At 39.1% G+C, this 23,314-nt stretch overlaps 3 protein-coding genes across 3 annotated transcripts; 2 read left to right on the forward strand and 1 right to left on the reverse strand.

The window, feature by feature from the left end:
- Positions 1 to 361: 361 nt before the first annotated feature.
- On the forward strand, positions 362 to 5,123 carry LOC116205704 (mitochondrial inner membrane protein OXA1-like). Its single transcript, XM_031538349.1, has 10 exons — positions 362 to 445; positions 745 to 1,217; positions 1,779 to 1,869; positions 2,332 to 2,379; positions 2,609 to 2,667; positions 3,178 to 3,253; positions 3,354 to 3,485; positions 3,923 to 4,030; positions 4,587 to 4,641; positions 4,851 to 5,123. The coding sequence occupies exons 2-10, from the start codon at positions 760 to 762 to the stop codon at positions 5,105 to 5,107; spliced, it is 1,284 nt and encodes a 427-aa protein (XP_031394209.1). The 5' UTR covers positions 362 to 445; positions 745 to 759; the 3' UTR covers positions 5,108 to 5,123.
- Positions 5,124 to 5,735: 612 nt separating this feature from the next.
- Positions 5,736 to 10,104, reverse strand: LOC116202661 (cyclic nucleotide-gated ion channel 1). The gene is made up of 8 exons (XM_031534256.1): positions 9,175 to 10,104; positions 8,421 to 9,000; positions 8,111 to 8,323; positions 7,543 to 7,832; positions 7,347 to 7,458; positions 6,968 to 7,204; positions 6,439 to 6,833; positions 5,736 to 6,202 (listed from the first exon to the last, which is right to left on the reverse strand). The coding sequence occupies exons 1-8, from the start codon at positions 9,204 to 9,206 to the stop codon at positions 5,896 to 5,898; spliced, it is 2,166 nt and encodes a 721-aa protein (XP_031390116.1). The 5' UTR covers positions 9,207 to 10,104; the 3' UTR covers positions 5,736 to 5,895.
- Positions 10,105 to 12,757: 2,653 nt separating this feature from the next.
- On the forward strand, positions 12,758 to 19,774 carry LOC116204071 (DEAD-box ATP-dependent RNA helicase 31-like). The gene is made up of 10 exons (XM_031536131.1): positions 12,758 to 13,856; positions 14,041 to 14,147; positions 14,501 to 14,556; positions 14,851 to 15,075; positions 17,581 to 17,787; positions 17,862 to 17,948; positions 18,034 to 18,129; positions 18,229 to 18,444; positions 18,573 to 18,755; positions 19,226 to 19,774. Exons 1-10 carry the CDS (start codon positions 12,922 to 12,924, stop codon positions 19,451 to 19,453), a joined length of 2,340 nt encoding a protein of 779 aa, XP_031391991.1. The 5' UTR covers positions 12,758 to 12,921; the 3' UTR covers positions 19,454 to 19,774.
- Positions 19,775 to 23,314: the final 3,540 nt, after the last annotated feature.

Consider the following 23,314-nt stretch of genomic DNA (forward strand, 5'->3'; position numbering starts at 1 on the left):
ATCGCTGGCTTAACCAAATTTTTAGGGAGAAAAACACATTGGATCGGCAAGGCCCAAGGAGGTAAGGACTAGGAGGAAGTAAAATTGTTGCGCTTACATTCCTTAAGGTCCAACTTAGGGTAGGCCCGGCCCAGATCATTTGATTACAGGCGGAATCAAAGCAGGCCCTGATCAGCCCGGCCCACTCAATCATCTCTCTAGTCTTTTGCTTGGTCTGGTTGGGTGTGACTGTGAGCGAGCGGAAAAGCAGAACTGACGACAGAGGCTGCTGATGGTGATGGAGCCGCCGCCGCTGTAGTGATCTGATCTTCTTCGCGGCGGAGATTTCCTACTCGTCGGTCGAGAAATTATTGAGGTAGTGAATATATACACTTTTTTTTTTTCCCTCCTCGTCGGTCGAGAACTTGTTGGTTCTCATCTCACGTACCGTTTACGGCTGCATCATGTAATGTGTCTATGTATTATCTCTTCTATCAGCTCGGCTGAGTTTGTGCGTCTCCCTGCTCTGCTGTCTGCCCAGCTCAAGATAACAAAAATCCGAAAGTCGAAAGTGGAAGACTTTCTTTCTTTTCTTTTCATTTTCCCCCGGTTTTGTGTGTGCAAAGATAAAATTTTTGGCTTTTGAGGCTAGCAAGGAATGAACGGCAACGGTGTACAGCTGAAAAATTGAGCAACAAGACCCGCTGCTATCTTGTCCATGCCCGTATCTATCACCTGAAGCTTGCTCTTTGCTTGTGGTTGCAGTCACCTTTTTCATTGATGGCTTTCGGGCGCTGTGTATCCACCAGAGGAATCCTCACTGCTAGGCGGGTCCACCCTTCTTGCTGCCACATACATCACCATAATCGTGACGACGATAGTGTCCGCTCTTCACCATGTTTAGGTCCATCTCGATCCATTGTCACCAACTTGTTGACGCGATGCGCTTCCTATAGCACGAGCAGGAGGACGGGTCCGCAGTTTAGGGACAGATCCCTTCTCCTATCTGCTTCTTTTCTGGGGCTGGGCTCCTCCTTCTGTAGGTCTATGTCTAGTGCAAGCGGAGAAAGCTCTGATGATGGCATTCTTGCGGAGGTTATCACTGAGAGGACTGCAGATGTGGCTTCTCAAGTTCCTGCCATGAGTGAAGTGGCAGTTGCTGCTGCTGATTCAGCTTACCCTGTTGCTGCCCTGCAGCACCTGATTGATGGTGTGCATTCCTTTACTGGCTTGAATTGGTAACTACCATCTCTTCTTGTTCTCTCTCTTCTGTAAAATTAAGTTATTGCTGTAGCTATCAGTCCTATGTCTTTGAATCTGGATTCATTTTCCAAAGTAATCTTGTAGGATATATGATTTCGATTATAAAACTAGTTGCGAGTCTTAATTTCCGAAACTTTGAATACTTCATTGACTCGATAACAACCTGATGGAATCTTAAAAGATTATCTATTATTGACACCAGGAGGCTATAACAATAGAAGGTGTTGGTTTTAGTATTAGATATGAATTGACAACATCCTGGGAACCTTGAACTTTTCCTTCTATTGATATGCTCCACATCAACAAGGATGGTTAGGGCTATTCTCTTGAATATCTGCATCACCTCGTTTGTGGATAGTACTTTTTTTTTCTTTTTTTTTTTATAATTATTTGTGGATATGTACTAGTATTAACAGATGATGGTTAGATAATCTATAAAATTTGTAGTTCTCAATTAAGTTTTTGATTACTTGTAATAAGCTTTTTTCCCTTTGCCTCTCTCTCTCTCTCTCCCCCTCCCTCCCTCCCCCGATCAGGTGGGCATCAATAGCCATGACAACTATACTTATTCGAGGGGCGACAGTCCCACTTCTTATAAATCAACTCAAGTCCACTTCAAAACTTAGTGTAAGCATTTTGCTTCAGTCAATTTATGCATTATGATATCTATGCAATACGGTATTCTTGATCCATCTTTTCCTTTTCTCACTGTTCATAAGTATACAAGTCTAAATTGAGAATCCTGGATACTCTGTCCTCTGATTTAAATCGATAATAGGCATCCAAGTTCCAGAAAATGGAATTCCAACAATTGGGTAAGGAAACTACAGGAATTTCATCACATGTACCATAGCATAGGCACTGAACTTTCTGTTAGTAGGTGCAAGATGGAATCTTGGATTCTTGGGTGTTGTTAACTTGGCTGTTTTACTTTTTTTGCTCTTGTGAGCTGACAACGTCCACTGAAGGTGCTACTTTGGGGAATGAATTTTTATTTTGGATTATTCTGTGAAGCAGAAGTAGCTATATATTTAACGATAAAGAAAAATAGAGCTATGTATATAATTAAGTGTTATTGGTGTTATGCAGATGATGAGGCCCCACTTGGAGGAACTAAATCAGAAATTTAAAGAATCGGTATATTCTTGTTTGTCAATTTCAATCCTTCACCTTTCAAGTAAAATTTGAGTTATCAGTGAGCGTTTGCTTCTTGTTACTGGAGATATGCTCCACTATTACTAAAAACCCCATACCGACTTTTTGTCTGATTTGATTGAATCCACCGCATTGATGAAATTTCCTCATTATTTTTTCTTTCTAAAATATTTTAGAAGTGCTGAGGATGATTCCTATTTGCATTTAGTAGGCAATGGATCCTGATGCTGTGGCCAAACACAAGCAAAGGGTTATGGCATTGTTCAAAGAGTAAGCAAACTTGGACTATATCTCGCGGACAACCTGCAACAGTCAATTCAACTTCGTTTGTGCAAGTCTTGGTGTTTTGTGAGGACCGTATCCGTGGAAGCATTCTGATAATATGTGTCCTTAGCTTGGATGCTTGAACCTATAGTTGAATAACTGGATTGAAGATTTTTGTAGTTAGAGTTTTTTCAGGAATTTATCGACTGAGAGATGACCGAGACAATTTTTTGCTCATTAAAAGGAATCGGAACCTTTTTCCTTATGGATTTTCTCAAGTAGTGCTTAGGGAATGCCTTGTGTAGGGTATAACGCAGTAAGGAGCTTACTGAGATAGATAGGAAGTTGTTGATGGGCATTATTCTTGTAGCTATGCATGCAATCGTCCTTGTTGGAGATGTGGGTCTGTTCTCAGTGTGTCAGTTAATTCTGCACCATGTATCAATCTTCTTTCTTGTTATGATTGTGACAAAGAACTTGTGCTCCAGTTATTTTATGTTATTTGTGTGCCTGCAGCTTTGGTGTGTCTCCACTTACTCCATTGAAAGGACTGTTTATTCAAAGTCCCATCTTCATCAGCTTTTTTTTGGCTGTAAGAAGCATAAATTTCTTACGTTAGAAATGTTCCTCTCCATCCATTGATATTTTTACGAACTGATGCAAAACCTTTTTCACTGACTTGATATATGTAGATCAACAACATGGCCGAAAAAGTTCCTTCTTTCCAAACTGGTGGAACTCTCTGGTTCATTGATCTGACAACTCCAGATAGCTTTTATATCCTACCCATTCTGACCTCCCTTACTTTCTGGATTACTGTGGAGGTAATTGATCATGCTACTGACTTTATTCCATCAATTAGGTTTTAATATTGTGTAAGATAACGACCTTCTGGACAACTTATAATTTTTGGCGGGCAAAGTCATTGGCCTACTAATAAATCTATTATAATTAAAATTTTAGCATTTTGAACTCACAATAGAATTTAATATTTTAGATAGTGTACTTTCTTGTTTTTGACTAGGGTCCTAAGGAGCTACTGGGGCATATGAACACCCCACTGCCCATGGATGGCATCAGTTATATAACCCAGTAGAGCCCACATAGGTGGCCAACCTAAGACGTGTTAAACAAGGGCACGAGGAGTTGAACCTAAGTTGGCCTTTTTTCAGTATATTTGTTTAAGTGTTTTTTTTTTTTGGTCCAGCTTTGCTTAGTCTATTTATAATATCCAGCAATAAAAAATTTTCTTTTTCATCAGTGCAATATGCAAGAGGGGATGGAGGGAAATCCGATTGCTGGAACCATGAAAAGATTTTCCAGGATCTTTGCTGTTCTTGCACTCCCTGTTATGATGAGTTTCCCCAAGGTACTTGATACTTAACTGGTTGTTTCCATTGACCGTGTTGTCTTGGCAAATACTTTTGTTCGGTTTTTAAGTTAAAAGGTTGGTCCTGGCTAGTAAATTTTATTGTGCCTCACATATGTGCGAATATTATGCACTGTGCAAATGTTTCCGATAGATTCTATGTATGTATGCGTTTTCACCAATTCTGTCAAGATTCTGAAGTGAAAGATTTGCAGATATGTGTTTCTCTCCCGTCGGTGAATGATCTTTTGGATGAAAATGTGGTCTTTTGGTTTATGCCTCTTAAATCTTTTAGGCTGAATGTATAGCAGTATGAAGTCTATAGCTTAGCTTGCCAATTATGTTCATAGACTGTCCTGAATCTTCAGAATGCATGGGGTATTATTTATTCTATATGTGCAAGAAATATCTCTAGTTCGCCTTCATTTTGAAGTCATGTTAAATAATGCTTTCTATTTATCGACCTAGAGTTTGATGGGCGCACTTTTACCATCTCATGTCCTGGGGAGTGTAGTTGTATTTAGTACGGTAATTCCGCTTTCTGTCTTACCTGCAGGCAATATTTGGTTATTGGCTCACCTCGAACGTATTCTCACTTGCTTATGGATTAGGTCAGTTATATTCATCTCAAGAAGCAACAACCCCAGTCGCTGTACAGACGGATTTTTCCTACTCTTTTCTTTTCTTTTTCAATTTTTTTTCGTAATAAAAGATTTTCCCACTTTTTTTTTTTTTGAGTAGTCTACTTTTTTCTACTCTTCTAAGTGAAGAACGTATGCTTTCTTATTTTTCATTGCATTGGTTTCACTTTCTATTGCAGTAATCAAAAGACCAGCAATTAAGAAGATACTGAACATTCCTGATGTTACAGTTCCAGCTTCTCCTGCAGCCCATGGAGAAATCTCTTTGTTCGCAGCATCTATACGGGATGAAGCATCTGAAGTAAAGCCCTCAATAAGCGCTGAATCGTCAAAGTTTGTCAGAAAAATATCAGCTGCTTCTGTTCTCAGACAGAGAATAAGAAGTTTGGAGAAACAGGTTAAGGCAAGAAAGAAGAACAGGAAAAGTTTGAGATGAGGACTTTAAATGGTGGTGGGGGGGGGGGGGGGGGGGGGGGGGGGGGGGGGGGGGGGGGGGGGGGGGTTTTGGGGGGGGGGGGGGGGGGGATCCATTTCCAGTTTTGTACTATGAGGGCTCGGGTGGGTCTCTGGGGTTAACTCTGCGGCCGTAGTTTAGCTTTTCCGCTTAAATATGGGAGCTGCTCTTGCTGCTAGCGTTTTGTGCTCTTGATTTTCACAAATTTGTCGGCGATGTTTATTTGGCCCTGCAGCCGAGCTTTCGTAACGAGACAATTGTGTGTGAGAATTCATTCTACAAATGCAAAACATAAAAATTTGGTTTTCTGGTCATATAATATATCAAACTAAAAGTGCTTCCTACAGTTGACCATGGCATTGCTCTGTGCATCCGGCCAAATGTAATAAAAGATGGCAATATTAGTTTAAGCTTTCATATTCAGCAAAAATTTGTTCATGCTTTCATCTCATTGTCATTTACCATGCCTCGCCAAGGTAAAGATTTTGCCACATCCACTTTCATGATCATATCATACGCGTCCGGCTGCAGGTTCTCGGGCCTTGAGATACTTACTGTAAACGAGTAACATTTATCTTACAGTAATCAACCAGCCTTGAGAAACTTACTGTAAATAAATAACATTCTTATAGTATACTGAACGCGTGCGAAGACAAGTGGCTGTTTATTGTGTACATAACTTGTGAACCTTTTGGAAATCTACATGGACTTATTTTTCACATCCAAAGAAAAACTTGGGAATCCATTTTCCCTGGCCTGAATAAAAGGCCTCAGTAGCCACCATCGGCAGCAAAATTGGGCTCTGCGGGTTTCTGAGGTAGCAGAGGAGACAGTCTTTGCGGCATTCTTCCGCTTTGAGAGCTTCCATTCCTGATGGCGTGCAGTGCGTTTGCTGCAAATCTCGAAGCATAGATTGCAGCGCCGAGGCTTGGCGAGTTACTGCCCTCCTTGAACAATGCATCTTGTAACCAGTCCTCTGCTTCCTGGAGAACCTTTTCTTGCTTCCTCTTGCAATGCCGCCTCCAAGCCGCTTGAATGAAGCAGGCTGCCCATGTCCTCCATTGTTGTGAATAGAACCTGAAAGGGACTCAAAAAAAAAAAGAAAAAACAAAAGGTAAAGAAAGTTTCAATCCGCATATCAATTCCAACTGGGGGGGGGGACGGAGTTTTGCAGATTCTGAATGTACGAATTGAAAAGTGATGTAGAGTAAAAATGGCCATCGAGAATTGTTGTTATGCAATAGGGTCCATCTTCCGGTGCAAAAATGACATGCCCATCCATAAGATAGAATCGTATAAATGTAAAGGCTTGCCTGAGGGTGTGCTGGAGCTGCTTGCTGTGAAGGCGGCGGAATTGAGAAGCTACAAACTTCAAGTCCTCAGCAGTGAGAGCAAAAGCTTCGACTTCTGTTATGGTCTCGACTGTTCGAGTTGAGGACGGGAGATTCGAGGATGAACTCGGATCCAACGCCCAAGTGAGCAGCTCCTCCCCACAGAAATCCCCTGCCTTGAGATTATAGGAGTTGAAAAATCCCGTTCTCCCGCCATTCGTGGTCATGGTCAAGGAGTTCCCTCGAATTATAAACAACATTTCATCAACTGGATCACCCTCGCGAATGACAGAGCTCTTTTCCGTATATAGTACGGGCTTGAGCCGATCACATAGGGCGTCCAACAGTTGGTCGTCCATCTTTTCAAACAGAGGCACCTTAAAAACAAAACCAAATTCAATAATTAACTGACCGAGGCATTTATTAAACTCTCCATGTATAAGAACATGTAAAAAAAAATTAATTTAAAAAAAAAAAAAAAAAAAAAGTGCAGAGATAGTACTCTACTCACTTGCATTAGTAGATCTAGGCAAAGATGACGCTTTATATCTCTTCGAAGATCTTTTGGGAGGTTGTGAATCAGACTTTCTTCCTCAACACCTCTCGTCTCTTGCCACTTATACTGTTCGTAACGCCTGATTCTCTTCCTTAATCCATCTGGAAGCATCCGATGAGACATCCATCGCCCTGCATCTCTCCTCTTCACTCTCATCTCTTCTATTCTAACAGTCGTGGACTGTAGATATTTCTGTCAAAAGCAACAGAAACAACATTTTTAAGGAACTCGAGCCTCTAGAACAATGAAACCTCCTTCGAATCATCATCGACAAGTGAAATTCCAATCGGCAAAAAAAAAAAAAAAAAAAAAAAAAAAAACAGAGGATCATTACCTGCATATTGCCGATAAGCAGTGCGAACAAGACCAAGCCAAAGATTGATATCCCGACAGCGAATACTATTTCCCAGACGTATGTGCTTGTTTTCAGGTTTTGGCCCAGAGAACTGCGCAAGAAACAATTCTCCTGTCATATGTTATTGCTACTCCATACTAAGTGAGTATAATTAGCAAGGTGAAAATTTACGTACCTAAGGTTCCGAAGGCCCCACCAGAAGCAGTAGAAGAACTTCCTGGGGAAGTCCTTCTTTTCCACTACATCAGACTGAAGAGCATCAATGAAGATCCCGAAGTTGAACACGGTTGAGTTTGTAATATCATCAGGCTGGATTAACGGACAAGAAGTAATCAGAAAATCATTCGCCACTTGGTTCGAGCCACAGTACAAGGATGCAAGGTTGCAGTTGTGTCTACGACAATCTTCGCGCCAGCACGTGTCTTTTCGCTCAATTGAGAACAAGTACCAGAATGCACCGGCCACCTAATTAGATCACATTCATGGGAACAGTATTGGGTTATCTTTCTGTACTGGATATCCTGATCAATACTGCACGATAAGATTGGGATGATGATTAAACAACGCAGGTCGAGACGGAAGAAAATGTTTGATCATTTGTTCCTTTTCTTGTCTATTCCATCTCTAGAATCGTAACTTGGGAATTAATCATGATGAATGTCTACGAAAGCAGTTTAACGGATGTTTTCAATAGTTTACACTTTAATCAGCATCTTGTTGATTCGATCTGATAAGGCACTCACGTGACCAAAAAGCATATAGAGGAAAAGATTAAAGGCGGCCCCAGCCCCTGCAGTTTCAAAGAGCATTCCTGAAGTTCTCGTGACTTGTTTGCACAGGGGATACATCCGAATAATCCTTGGCACGTATTGAGAGTAGATGATGAACTTAAGCGTTTCCTTCGTGATCAATGGAACCGGTCCATCAAGTAAGGGGATCACCAGCAACACCACAGTCTGTGAGTACATCAGGGAATCATATTGAGGGAAGAAAGACAATTGTATGAGAAAATTTCTTCTTCGTACGTGAGGAAAACGGTGTCGATTTAAATACCTGGGGTAGTGGAAGAATTGCAAGGACATCAACGATGAAATAAGAGGAGAGATATCTCCGGGCTATGGCCAAAGGATCATCAACTAACTCTCCTCTCCCGAATACCCGAGAAGAAGGGGCGATGAACCCGGTACGGAACTGAAGGAACATGTGAAATATGTAGAACAGATCAATGGAAGTCCGAAGAATGCAAGCAGTGGTCTCCAAAGTCTTGTCCAGATCGAGGCAGTTGTTGTGACCATCAATCACGGGGATGTAGAAGAACAAGGGGTCTATAGCTAGAGCTATCCAGCAAGATACTAGGAAGACCTTGCTGCAGGTTTGGAGGAACGGCCCTTGGGGGTGGAGAATTCGCCTCTCGCTGCTGAAAAATCTCACTGTTGGATAGAGCAAAGAGGAGGGCCTACGTGGTCTCCTCAGGTTCTTGATCCTTTCAGAACCTCTACCAAACACTCTTCGAGTTCCTCCCCATAGGGCACTCAAAGCCGGTCCGATTTTTCCTCGCAGAAGTCCATCATCGCTATTAAGAATATATGACTGCTCGGGACTCCATGATTTATCCGAATTCCATTCTCGAAACCTGTGATATTGAGGACAGGTAAGTAATCGAATCAAGAATGAGCAGAAAGAGAGAGAAGGATCAGCTAGCTGCACAAGAGAGATAAGCTGCAGAGTGCAGATCAGCTGTAGCTAGCTAGCTAGTTGCATATAAGAAATTTTTTTTTAAAAAAAAATAGCATAGCAATTCACTGACCTTACAAATTTGTTGTGGTTGAAGTTCATCATCCTTGCCGAAAGGTTTGGTTTCACGTTGTCCAGATTGAGGTTGGTAGCGGTTTCTGCTATGCTATGGAGATTAAAAAAAAAGAAAAGATATGTATGTATGGAGGGGTATGTAATGTAATGTATAAAGGATGTTGATTGATTTACAAGTACAAGATGGAGAAAAATCTAAACAGAGTGAGGCTCTTTAGTTTATCTTGACGCAGTAAAGCATGCATTGCATGAATCTTCTGATGAAGGAGAGGGAACCAAAAGTAGACTTTGAAAAGTCTTTTAACTTGTATGACATTGACCTTGACATTGACTTACTTAGGATGGATGGATGGATGGATGGATGGATGTACGCATGTATATGCCTGTGTATGTGTGTACGTATTAAAAGAAGATTTCTAATCTAACCTGACAAACTCCAATATCTCTCTCGCTCTCTCTCTCTCACAGCTTGAGCTTTTGCTCAATTAGCGAGCTAGCTTAGCCCAGGAGAAAAAGAATTGCTTGCTTGCTTGCTTGCTTTGATGTGTTGTGTTTCTGCACGTCTGCTGTTCTGCTCTTCTTTCCAGTTTCCTTACTTTCTTTCTCATCGACCGACCAATTAAGTTACAGCAAGCAAAAGCAAAGTGAAGTAAGGGGAGAGGAAGATTACTAGTCGATGGATCCAGTTAAGAGGATGGAGACAGTCAGTGATACTTGTTTCTTCCAAGTAATTAGTGCATGGCATTCGATGAGATGAGATGCTATTGTATGGTATGGTTTTGTTTCTCGATCACAGCTTAATGGTTTGCTGACTGTTACTTTTATATGTGGAAGAAGAAGAAGACAGACAGACGACCACGACAACTTCGTAGAAGAAGCGGAAGAGGGAAAAAGGGTTTTTAGAGAGAGAAGAGGGTGGGGGGGAGGAGAAATAGACGGGACAACTACAAGAAGAAGAAGAAGAAGAGTACTCCTGTCCCGGGACTATCCCACCCAGCGCAAGCAAGCAAAGGGCGAGAGAGAGAGAGTATATCGGAGGCGAGGAGACGACTCAGAAGAGTCAGAGTCAGTTTTTTTTTTTTTAAATAAATGATAGAGACTTTCGTTAAACAAAAAGATTTATATCAAGTGCCATTTATCCAATAAAACTACCAACAGAACTACCAAATAACAACAGCTATCTATGTCAGAGTCAGCCTTGTATTTGTCCTGTCCTGTCTTTTCCTGCAAACAAACAAACCAACCAACCTGGCTCCTTCGATTTAAATAGCAACCAAACACATTTGATACTTTCGATTTAAATATTTTAGTACTTTAATTTAAACATATATTTCAGTTCAACCATGAAGAGCATTTACTTCAATACTTTAGTCTAAGCATTTAATATTTTAATTTAGTATTTCTATTATGCGATGATGAGAAACATAAAACGCTAAATTATTAAACATATAAATCGAAAGTATCCGATGTATACATATCACTCAATGTTATTTTAGAATTTCTCATCAATCTGTTCATTTTGTTCTTTTACACTGCATCAAAAATAAATTAATAGAAATAACCTTCTTTTTCTTTTTCCGGTCTCCAATTAAGACCAAGATATTCGAGAAAAAAAATGTTTAGACCAAGATGTTTCCTTTTTTTTCCCCCTCCAAAGAGTTCTATTCTAATGTATAACTAACGGCCCATTGGTCCGTCCTTTTTGAGTTTTCTTTTTAAAAAAGGAAAAAGAAAAGAAGGACCCGGTCCCTTGATTTTTTTTTTCAGTTAATAATAATAAAAATTTAATAATGATGACGATGATGATGATGATGATTATTATTAACAACTAGCTTGGCTTATGATGGACACCATGCTGCAAAGTCTGAAGTGAAAGAAATCAAGATATTTTTCTTCAGTTTCACTAACTCGTCAAATCATCAAATGATAAAATAGAAAGAAGTTAGTTGGTGCAGACAAGAAGATAGAAGTTAATGATGTAACTCATCAAATCATCAAATGTTTTCTCCTCTTTTCAAATACCAAAAGAGTAAAGTAAATCCATTATAATTTATTATAAAAGTGGATATAAGAGAAAAATGTTCAGTTAAATATTATAAGAGCGCAAATCAAACGGTTTATTTATTGGACAAATAACAAAAGAAAATGAGTGAAATAATTGCTTCGAAGAAAGACAAATACAATGATTATTTGTCATCTTAAAGGCGTGAGATCCGATCAGATTTTGTGTTTTTTCACATGCATGTACAACAACAAGACTGGATTACTAGTCTCGATATATAATCTTATTATTTTTGGGGGACGGAGGCTGCAACTCGCGCCAGCCAACCGCTGACGGTTGCTGGGGTAGAAAGACTGTGGCGTTGACTTGACAAGTCAACAAAGTCCGACTTTTCTACCTACTTCTACTACTAATAATAATAATAATAATAATAATAATACACAAACTGAAGTCTTCTGTTTTATTCTAATTCTATGGACCAATATATATGTATCATATTTTATATCATTATTAGTTAGTTAGCAATACAATGAAATTGATTTCGTATTTTATTTGTAAGGGCGTTAGCCCCCTTCCCCACAGGAAGAAAAAAAGAAAAAGGGAAAATTCAAGGTTTAGTCGTATTATTTTACGGACGGAAAGGAGATTTATGTTTTGTTAATTTTGTATGATCATTGATCTCGAAATTACATGCTCTCTACACAGTTCAAGCATAGAAAATACGACGGTGCACGTGCATGCATGTCTTCATAGACTGACACTCAAACGACATATCTGATGAATGAAAATAAATAAATAAATAAATAATAAAGAGTCACTCAATTTTCATTGGACTTTTCTCCTACCGTCGAGGGTGAGGGGGGTTGGTTTCATGGTCGTGGACGACCATGCATGGAGGTAGAGTCGCGGACGAGGCAGACATGGATGCCCGCCATGTCGAGGTGAATGGCGGAGGGGTAATTGTAGGCAATGACAGTGGTGATGGGATTGACCCTGTGGTGCTTTCTGGCGAAGGTGGGCAAAGGGTGACGTGCTGTGTAGGGGGTCTGGGTTCGGAGGCTGCCACAGGCGTAGATGGTGTTCTCGGGGACATTGCGGAGGCAGAGAAGGGAGGTGAAGAGCCTCGAAGATGGGGAGAAAGTGGCAGTAATCGGGGAGGAAGTGGAAGCCCTACCTCATAGCTCATTGAATATTTTTCGGTGGCCAGCTTGCTAATGCTGCCAGTGCCAGGGTTGGTGTTGGCTGTTGGGATTTTGGTTTTGGCGGTTGCGAACTTTCATTTCTAAATGGAATGGGATGGGAAGCAAACTGGGCCTCTTTTTTTTTTTTATTTGCTTGCGGCAGAAAGGAAAAGAAAGGGAGAATTGGTAATGGGCCCTGACCAGACCAGACCAGACCAGACCAGATCTTATTATTATTATGCTCCTATCCTAAACTAAAAGCCCTGCCCAACAACTAAAATATCCTTTGCTTTTGCACCGAGCCGAGCGTATGGTATTACTACCGTCAAACCTAGAATTCCCTAATAAATATATGTATATGTATATGTGTGTATGTATCTTTCTTCCGTCTACCCTCTTATCTATAAAGCAGAACTTAAAACCCTCGTTAACTTAAACCCTGCACCCCGCTTGCGGCAAAAAATGGCGGAATTCCCACTCTGCTGAACCCTTTGCTGCTGCCTGGTGGTGTTGTGGTTCCCTCATTTTCAATCAAGATCACTCGCCCAGCTCACCCTTTGCTATGCCCGCTAAGCTTCTAACCCATCTCCGCCTCCTTCACCCCTCCCTTCCGACCGCCTCCATGAAGCTCGGTCCCTCCTCCCACTCTTCCCGGGCCATCCCCCTTTTATACCGGATTTTCCCTTTTAAGCTCAAGTACCACGGCCTCCTGCTCCTGGGCCGCGACTCTCCACCCGGTTTCCGAATGCTCTCAGCTCAACCGCACCGAGACCGGTACTTTTCCAGATCCGACGGCAGGCGCAGTGGTCGTGAGGTAGGCGCGGTTAAGGCCAGGCCTAAGAGTCTTATCGAGGATGAGGCTGAGCTCAGCGATTGGGTGAGCGATTTGAGGACCGACTCGTTGCGTGGGAAATTGACCAGCGAAGACGATGATTCGGACCGCGAGAGGGGGTTCAGGGGAGGAAGAGGAAGGAGCGGGAGGAACGAAACGAAGAGGAGGAGGAGGGAAAGCGATTCTGAAGAGTTTGGTGAGTCGATTCGGCAGAGGACTCCGAGGTCCTCTGGAGGGAAATCGTATGGTAATGGGAGGGATTCATCCAGGGCCACCGGGCGATTCGAATCAAAAGAGGACGATGAGGAATTTTCTCCCCGGACTCGTAGGAGGTTAGGGGATAGGTCAGTGAGGGGAAGTATGACGTCTCCTATGAGGAGGAAAGGCAGTGGGAGAGTACTGGACGACCAGAGGGGTTCAAAGCCACAGCGAAGAAATGGAGGGATGGTGAAGGCAGAGGAGGAGAGGAGGAGCTTGACTGATCTGATAAGCGAGGAGGAGGAGGAGGAGGAGGAGGAAACCGAAGTTGATGAAAGTGATGATGGGGATGATGATGAATATGTCAAGAGAGGTACAAATTCGCTGTTTGGGGCTCCAAGTGGGGAGAGTGTTCGTGTAGCTTCCCCAGAAAAATCTGCATCCAATTCCTACTTAAGTGAGACTAGGTAGTTAAAATACTGGCGATGCTGTGCTATTGAATTAATTATATATGGCTGTGGGAGCGGCTTCTTTTCTTCATTTCCTGATTACGCCTTTGCTTGATAAATAAGTAAACAAATCATAGAATGGTGGCAGTGAATGTCTGATGCTGAACTTAGTGCACTTTTTTTATGTTATGGACACCTGCAGGTTTGATCAATGCGCAGTCTCTCCCCCATCACTGAAGGGAATCAGGGATGCTGGATATGAGAAGATGACTGTGGTACAAGAGGCCACGCTTCCTTTCATCCTCAAAGGTCCTTTCTTTCTTTTCCACTTTTTAAGACCGCGTCATTCTCACATAATGCTGATTGTTCTCTTTATAGAGCCCTGCCCCCCTGGTTTTTTTTTTGGTCTTTTGCTTGGTTTCCATGTAAGTGGATTGTAAACGCTACTTCCCAATGCCAATCGTCAACTATCCCGATGCATGAGTCTCGCGTTTCATGCAGAAAATGCCATTAGAATTTACATTTTACCCGAAGATTTTGCTCTGTCTTTATCTTTTGTTGCGTTTAGACAATTCTGCATCGACAGTGCTGTATCACTTTTTCATTTTGCCTTTTTCTTTTGTGGATCGTGAGAGTTTAAAGTTTGAATTAATTTCTGCCAGGTAAGGACGTTCTAGCCAAGGCCAAGACCGGCACTGGGAAAACTGTTGCATTCCTGGTAAGATTCTTAACCACTAGCCTGGTAGGACATTGCACCGTATTGGAATCTGCTGCTTTGTGCTTTTTAATGCAATTTAGATTTTCTTTCCCATCCATTGAAAGTTCTCAAGAATAGAACACATGCAAGATGGGGCTTAGGTTTACTGGAATTGGAAAGAGTCATATCAAATTCTTGCTATCCCTAAATAGGTTTTTTGCTTCCATACTCAACTTGAGCTTGGCATACAGAAAAAGAAGAGGAAAAACAAAATGCACATCAGCTTGCTATTTATTTACTCAAGTTTGTTTGCAGCTTCCATCAATTGAAGTTGTCCTAAAATCATGTGCTCCTGAGCGTGACCAAAAGCAACCTCCAATTCTCGTGCTGGTGATTTGTCCGACTCGGGAGCTTGCAAGTCAAGCTGCTTCTGAAGCTAATACCCTTTTGAAGTATCATCCTTCTATAGGTGTTCAGGTCGTGATTGGAGGCACACGACTTGCATTAGAACAAAAGCGCATGCAAGCAAATCCTTGCCAGGTGGGTTTCTTCATAGCTCCAATTCGATAACCAACTTACAGTTAATTGCCTTTTCTATTACTACAAAAAAAGGATTTTAAGAACAAGCTATAAAAATAATAGGTATTGCCTCGTCCAAACCAAAATGAAAGATAATGCCGGAGCATAGAAATATAAAGTTATAAAATAAATAAATATATATATATATATAAGAAACTCAGAAACTGGGTAAAGGGACAACAAAAATGTGAAACTAAAGCAACATTAATCTAAGAAACATCGGGCAAGCTGACACCAACAACAGTATTAGACAGGAAATAAGGTCAACTATGCCTGTCCAATATGCAAGCATGATTAGGATCCATTTCAGAAGACCCGATGAAAAACCAAGCTGAACCAAATTTATGGCCATCCCTTTTGAGGAAAAATGCCAAGATAACAGAGCAAAGCAATGAAAATGATTCTAAGTATGCGAGTTTCTGGACAAGGCTTCATCCTGCTTCATCAAGGAAAGCTGAAAACAATAGATATTGCCTTATCCTAACCGAACTGGAAAGTAATGCCGGAGCAAATGTACTGGGCTGCTATTGTTCCAGCATTACAATCGACTGGAATTGATCATATATAAATATATATATATATATTATTAAAGAAAAAGGAAATATCCAGAGCAGGACTCAACATCAACTAATCATGCTTTCATTTGCTCTGAGAGAGGGCGCAGAAAGTATGGCTTGGAGCAATCCAATCCAAAGAAGCGTGGGGCAGCGAGTGCTCATAGAGTTGATTTGTGGTTTTTTGATTGGGCGGTGAGGGATTGTCCAATCCAATGAAGCGTGTGGTGGGTGTCCAAAGAGTCGAGGGGCGTCAACTTGAAGAGCCTCGGAGAACTGTATATGACCTTTGGGGAAATGGCAATTAAAAGTGACATCCTGTAACTTCCAAGTGTATTTTAAAAAAGTGAAAATTGAGAAACAATTACCTAACAACAAAAGAAGAAGAAGAAGAAGAAATAATTAGATGAGCTTTCCTCCTTTATATAGGTTATAGATTATAGGTATATTATATTATGCATGTTTTTGGGTAAATATCATGCATAACTTTTAGGGCAAACGGTTGTGATTCGACCAAAGAGTTGCGGCTGTTTTATCTACTATTATAAATGGAGAAGTCCCCTTTGGTCTAACATTTATTTTCCCAAATTTCCCATATTACATATAATTCGATTATTAATAACCATGAAATTGAGGCTCAAATGGTTAATCTCATAAAAATAACTACCCACTGTATCTTCCTCTAATTTTTCTCTACACTCTCTCTTCTTTCCTCTTTACAACGTCTCCTTGCATCTAAACTCTCTTCTTCCCTACTGTTGTTGACTATTGTAAATATATAATGAGAAAGACACGGAAAAAATATAATCGTTTGGTACTTATTTAATTTTAATTTTTTATGTGCGATTTGCGTGCATAGCGTGGGTTGCCTCTACATATCTGTATATATATGATATTGTTTATTTATTATATTGTTTTTCTTGAATGTGGATGACTTCTAGGAAGGTCGAGATGAATGAGAGTATAAATAAGGAATGGGGTTGTGAGAATTCGACCGCGGGTTCAAGTTTAAAAAAAAAAAAATTCTCCTAAAGTACAAATAATCGAATTTCTGTTTCTTTCATATACGGGTGGAGATTTTTTTTTTTTTTTTTTTTACTTTTTCTGTCCGGATATAGTTAGTTAGAAATTTTGTGGAATATAAATATAACTAATAGATTTGTAAAGGGCTGTAATCCGTAGAGTTAGAGGGACATGCATATATTAATGAGATGAGAAAGGGCGTGATAGATAGTGAGACACTCCTTCATAGTGCTCATCGAAAGACACCATTTAAATCAATGGTTTTGTCTTATACAGTGATTGTTAAATTCTAAAAAGATTATAAATAAATTATAAAAGGGTAGAATGAGAACTATGAAATATATATATGGGTGGAAATCTTTTTTTTTTTTTACTTTCTTTTGTCCGAATATAGTTAGATAGAATTTTTTGGAATATAAATATAACCAATATATTTGTAAAGGGCTCTAATCCATAGAGTTAGAGGGACATGCATATAGATAGTGAGACACTGCTTCATATTGCTTATCAAAGGACACCATTAAAATTAATGGCTATGTCTATATACGACGAATGGTAAATTCTAAAAAATGTATAAATAAATTATAAAAGAGTAGAATGGAAATTATGAAATATGTAAGGGTAAAACGGGAATTATGAAATGTGGAGAAACATTTTTTTGAGCTTCATTCTTTTATATATGTAATAGATAAAAGATTATCAGTGCCTATCATGAAAATAGGCTCTTGGTTTTTGGCTATGACAAAATAATTATGTTTATCGGTTGTTGCGGGCAAACATCAGCTAACTTATCGGGTCCACTTCATAAATTATAATTATGAAGCATAGAGGCACGGGTTTTTCATTCCTTTGCCAATATTTTACTATTCCCTTATCTTTTCCTCCTTAGATTCTTGTAGCTACACCTGGGAGGCTTAGAGATCATATCGAGAATACTGCAGGATTCGCGACCAGGCTGATGGGCGTGAAAGTTCTCGTGCTTGATGAGGCAGATCATCTGCTAGACATGGGATTTCGAAAGGATATTGAAAAGATAATTGCTGCTGTTCCAAAGCAAAGGCAGACGCTTCTCTTCTCTGCAACAGTTGCAGAAGAGGTTTTCTTCTTTTTGTTTAACTCTATCATGGCTCAGATAATTTAAGGATATTCTAAAGGGTGCTTGTTTTCTAGGTTCGTCAAATCTGTCACATTGCTTTGAAACGAGATCATGAATTCATTAATACGGTTGAAGAGGGAACCGAGGAGACACACTCTCAGGTAAGATCTTTCAGGATTTACTATTGTGTATTTCATTTTTAGAAATTGAATGGCTGCTAAGTTTTTTATTCTTGGCATCTTTTAGGTCAGACAAATGCATTTAGTGGCTCCACTAGACAAGCAATTTTCCATGCTCTATACTATCTTGAAGGATCATATTGCAGATGATGTCCACTTCAAGGTATTGTGTACTGGATTTCATTAAGAAGTTTTACATATTTTGTAGCACCTAGTTATCGTGTGCAACACATCAGTAACAGCCAGCTATCTGTCAGAGCAGGTTCTCGTGTTTTGCACAACTGCCATGGTGACCGCTCTTGTTGCTGATGTTCTTGAGGAGCTGAGCTTGAACGTTAGGCAGATCCATTCAAGAAAGTCGCAGAGCTATAGGACTAGGGTCTCAGATGAATTCCGGAAGTCAAAGGGCCTCATCCTTGTGACTTCTGATGTGTCTGCGCGTGGAGTTGATTATCCAGATGTAACCCTTGTCATACAGGTAGGTCTTTTATTATAGAATTCTGCCAGTGCAGATTAAGGTCAATGTTGTCATTCATACTAAGAAATACGCGGGGGCGTAACTCGTAGGGTGAATTTTGATGGGACTACTTTCTTTTACAAGTGTAGATGGGATTGCCAGCAGATAGAGAACAGTACATTCATAGACTGGGAAGAACAGGGCGTAAGGGAAAAGAAGGGCAAGGTATTTTGCTGCTTGCTCCTTGGGAGGAATTCTTTTTGTCGACCGTGAAGGATTTGCCAATAACAAAGGCCCCAGTGCCTTCAGTGGATCCCGACACGAAGAAGAAGGTCAGCTTATGCACCTACTACAATCCTCTCGTATTGCTTCTTGTTTGTTTGTTTGTTTGTTTGTTTGATTGTTCTTGTCAAAGATCTTGGTGCGTTTGGTTTTAGAATTACGTAGAGTTGAGTTTTGATTTTAATTGAATTGTAATGATTGTGTTGTTGAATTATAAGAAAAAGTGTAAAAAAGTAATGAATAGTTGAGATAAAATAATGAATGTGTTGTTGAATCGTGGAAAAAGTTATAATAGTTGGGAGAATTTAGTATTAAAAATTGAATTGAATTGAATGGTTAAAAAAATTGAAGAAAAAAAAAAAAAAAAATAATTGAATTATTGATTTTTGTTGCGTAATAAGTAGAGTTACGGTTAGAATTAAAATTTTAAAAATTTGATTACAAAATCATACTGGTGATAAATAACTTCTTATTGAAGTGACCATAACTTAATAATTTTTTAATGTCATGGGGAGCACAGGTTGAAAGGGCACTGTCCCATGTGGAAATGAAGAGCAAAGAAGCAGCGTATCAGGCATGGCTCGGGTATTACAACTCGAACAAGAAAATAGGGAAAGACAAGTACAGGCTCGTTGAGCTGGCTAATGAGTTCAGCCGCTGCATGGGCCTTGACACCCCTCCAGCAATCCCGAAACTCATCCTCGGCAAGATGGGCCTTCGCAATGTTCCGGGCCTGCGGTCCAAATAGATTCGACGAACCAAAAATGGATGGATCCATGAATCGTTTGCTCATTGATTTGATTTGATTGTCGCCTATAGGTAATGGCGGGGATGGGGCGCAGGTTCGGCAATTTACGTCCTACAGTACTCCCTTCTTCTTCTTCTTCTTCTTCTTTTTTGGGTTATTTATTATTATCTCTTCGGAATGAATCTGGTCCGGTAATTTGAGAGGTAAAGCAAGTTATTTTCGCTTTTGCTGTCATATAATGGATAGTACATGTGCCAGTAAAGGGGAAAAAATATCATTAATTTACCACTTAAATGGATCCCTTTTGCTTTCTCTATTGAATATATTTTTGATGACAAATTGGTCGCAGTCACATCGAAGGAGCGTGTGCTTTGGTTGCTCTTGCCTTATTATTATCAGACAGGCGGACGTTGAAATTACTACAATAGTAATATAACGTTGAAGAGAGGCAAGTTCCTCTCGATACCCAAAAAAAAAAAAAAAGAAAGGAATATGTATAGGTACTAAAATAAAGTTATATTTTCCCCTATGATATAAGCATGAGAAAGAAACTAGATTTTTTGTGGTAATTTTACCCAGTTTGGGAGAAAGAGAGAGAGATTCATCACCAAAAAATCAAATTTTGGTCTGACAATCCATTAACTCTTTTTGGATAATGAATCTATAATTAACTCGCACACTCGCACATATAAATTACACATAATAAACTAAAACTAATACATTTATTATGTATTAAATGCTTGAGTATGACTAATGTATAAGTGTATATATACATAATCTTTATTATTTATTAATATATTTAAAATATATTATTTTGATATCATTTCATTTTTATTTTGTTTTATTTTTTATAGGCAATAATTATTTTTAATTTAATGTCGCCCAAGACATAAATAATGTTTAACATGTCAGCAGCTAGGGAGGGACTATATCAGCAGTTATTGCTGTTGTTAACCCAAAAATGATGATTTGTATAACGTCATTACATTTTAAAAAAATGTATTTGATTGTTATGATTTTTAATTTTTATACAAAAGTATTAAAAGGTTTTATCATTTACCCGCAATTAATGCCTAATAAATAAAAACGTACAAAAGCTCAACGACATGGAGCAAATACAGTCAGATCCATATATATAATATGGGGAAAGTATAAAAAGTCAAAATCATCATTATGATTTGAGTTTAAAACAAATTTCACTCTGTAATTTTTTTAGAGATAAATAACATCATGTAGTTCAATTCGTTAGACATAACGGACTTCGTCGTTAATTTTTTATCACTTTTGGTCCTTAAAACTTTTTTTTAATTATGACCCTCAAACTTTTAACTTTTTTTACAATTTGGTCCTAAAATTCGAGAAATATGGGAGAAGGGGCTTGAGCCCCGGTTGGCGAGCCTGACCCCACCACCGAGGTTGTCGACACCTACAGAAGACCCCGGAAACCTCGAGGGTGGGCTCGGGTTAGCCAATGGGTGGCTTAGCCCTCTAGCCGATTGGGATTTCGAGTTCGAAATCTCGATCAATTTTGGGACGAGACCGTTAATCTGCGGTCCCGACTCTACCTCTATGATTTCTGGCATCCTCCGTGAGTGTATGCAATCTTGGTGGTGGGGTCGGGGTACTCGATCGAAGGCCCCAACCCCTTATACTTTTTTTTTTGAATTTTAGGACCAAATTAAAAAAAAGTTAAAAGTTTGAGGGTAATAATGACAAAAAAAGTTTGACTACCAAAAGTGACGAAAAATTAACGGTGAACTCCATTATATCTCACGAAGTGAATCACATTGTGTTATTTGCCCCCTGGAAAAATTATATAATTCAATTTGTCTTAAACTCAAACTACAATGTGAGTTTTTGTACTTTTTCCTATAATATATAAAAGCCGAGAGGTAGCCTTCATTTCATTGAGTTACATGTAGAAACTCTCAGATCCTACTCAAATCTTGAAAACCCTTAGCTTAGCTTGTGATAACACGTCTGTTTTAATATAATTTAAAATTTAAAAAAAAAATCCATTTTCCTCTGATACGCGTAAGTTTCCCTTTCCCCAGGCCACACGTTGCCCTTTCCCTCTCCTTTCTTCCTTGAAAATGTTTCTTTCTTCCTCCTAAAAGCTCTTCGCGTTCCGTTTCTTTCTATCTGCCTTCCCCATATCAAATCCGTATGTATATAATCAAGGATGAATTTATTTCTCTCAAGCATCGAAACGTCTGATTCAGTTTACGCAAAAATGGTCAAAAGAATAGATTCATTCCTTCGTGTCAAATCCTCCTATATATACGCTCTACCGGGAGTTGTAGTGAAGCCATAACATGGGATAGGGCAAGAATATCTATGGACGGGATTAAAGCAGACGATTGGTTCAGGAAGGACTATGAACTGACAATTACCGACGATGAGGAGGAAGTCACCAATATTGACGAGCAAGTCTTCTCATTGAAAGAAGTGGTATGATGAGATGATTGAATATTCATTTTGCCTTCCTAATCTTCGATCTGTTTTGCATGACCATGAGCTCAAATGCAAGAGCGCAAGGACCAGTGGAGTCCTGGTTGCCTTAGTACTGTTTCTGCAGAGTTAGATGGAAATTAATTCCCAAGGCACGAAAGCTCTATTTCCCGCTTATACATTTCGATCCCGATCTCCGATAAAATATCGGGCCTGTTTCTTTTCCTCTTTCTTTAGGTTTTTTTAAATAAGCCCCGTAATTAGTATGTAGTCGAGCTAAGGAAGTCATCCGGAGATTCTTCGACTTATTGACAAAAGTACCATAAATATCCTCTCCTCTTTGTAGAGTCGCACTCGAGACTTCTTTTTCCCTTTATTGGGCTAACTATAATTTTCTTGAATATGTGCAGTTATGTAAGAGCCTTTAAATTTTAATTGGAAACTCTAGAAGACAATGTGATTTCTTTTTTAAATATCTTTTATACAATAATAAACCACTCTTTACAAGGACGTGCCACATCATCAGTGTGAGATATTTATAATAAATAAATTATCTTTCCCAAAAATAATAAATCATTTATTCATCAATATCTAATAAATTAGTGGGACGTACTTATTATAAATTAATTATCTTGCCCAACAACTAATTAATTAATTATCTTTCCCAGAAATAATAAATTAATCGTAATATAAAAACTCAACTTATATAACTAATCATTCTTCAAACATATTGAATTAATACTCAAATTATTCATTTATATATAAAATTGTAACTATTCATTCACCAAACATATTGAATTATTTGCTTTCTCCGGCTTTGCCTTGCGCTTTTGCTTACATTACAGTTTGATCGAAAATATTTTCTAATAGAGTCAAGCCTTTTAAGGGCCATAAACCTCGAAAATGAGAAATCATTTTCACCTGGAACGATTTCCTACAAATACATGCACCACTTTTTAAATGACAAATAAAGCATAACTATTCGATTCATAATTTATCAGTGCACAAGATTTATAACTCATTTGTTTGACTATTCTATTCCACTCATATAGTGCAAGTACGAAATCAAATGTACTCGCTTAAATTAAGTTACCAAAAATTGATTGAAAATAAGTTATCAAATTGCCGGCGCAACGCGGTCGTTGAAGGCCTAATATTAAATTAAAGAGTAAATAGGTTATTTGATACTTGACTTTCGACGGTTACGTCAATTTAGTCCCTTACTTATTTTTTACATCAATTTGGTCATTTAGTTTGCCAATTTGCATCAATTGGTCTTTATTACGTCATTTAGGTGGATTATTGTTACATCATTTTGGTCCAACGTTACATCAAGTAATTCTTCATTCATTTTCTTTTTTTTTTTTCCTTTTTCCACCCAAGATTGAAAAAAGAAAAGAAGGAAAGAAA

Source organism: Punica granatum, chromosome 4 (assembly GCF_007655135.1).
Source record: "Punica granatum isolate Tunisia-2019 chromosome 4, ASM765513v2, whole genome shotgun sequence".
In the NCBI taxonomy this organism is placed as follows: Eukaryota; Viridiplantae; Streptophyta; class Magnoliopsida; order Myrtales; family Lythraceae; genus Punica; species Punica granatum.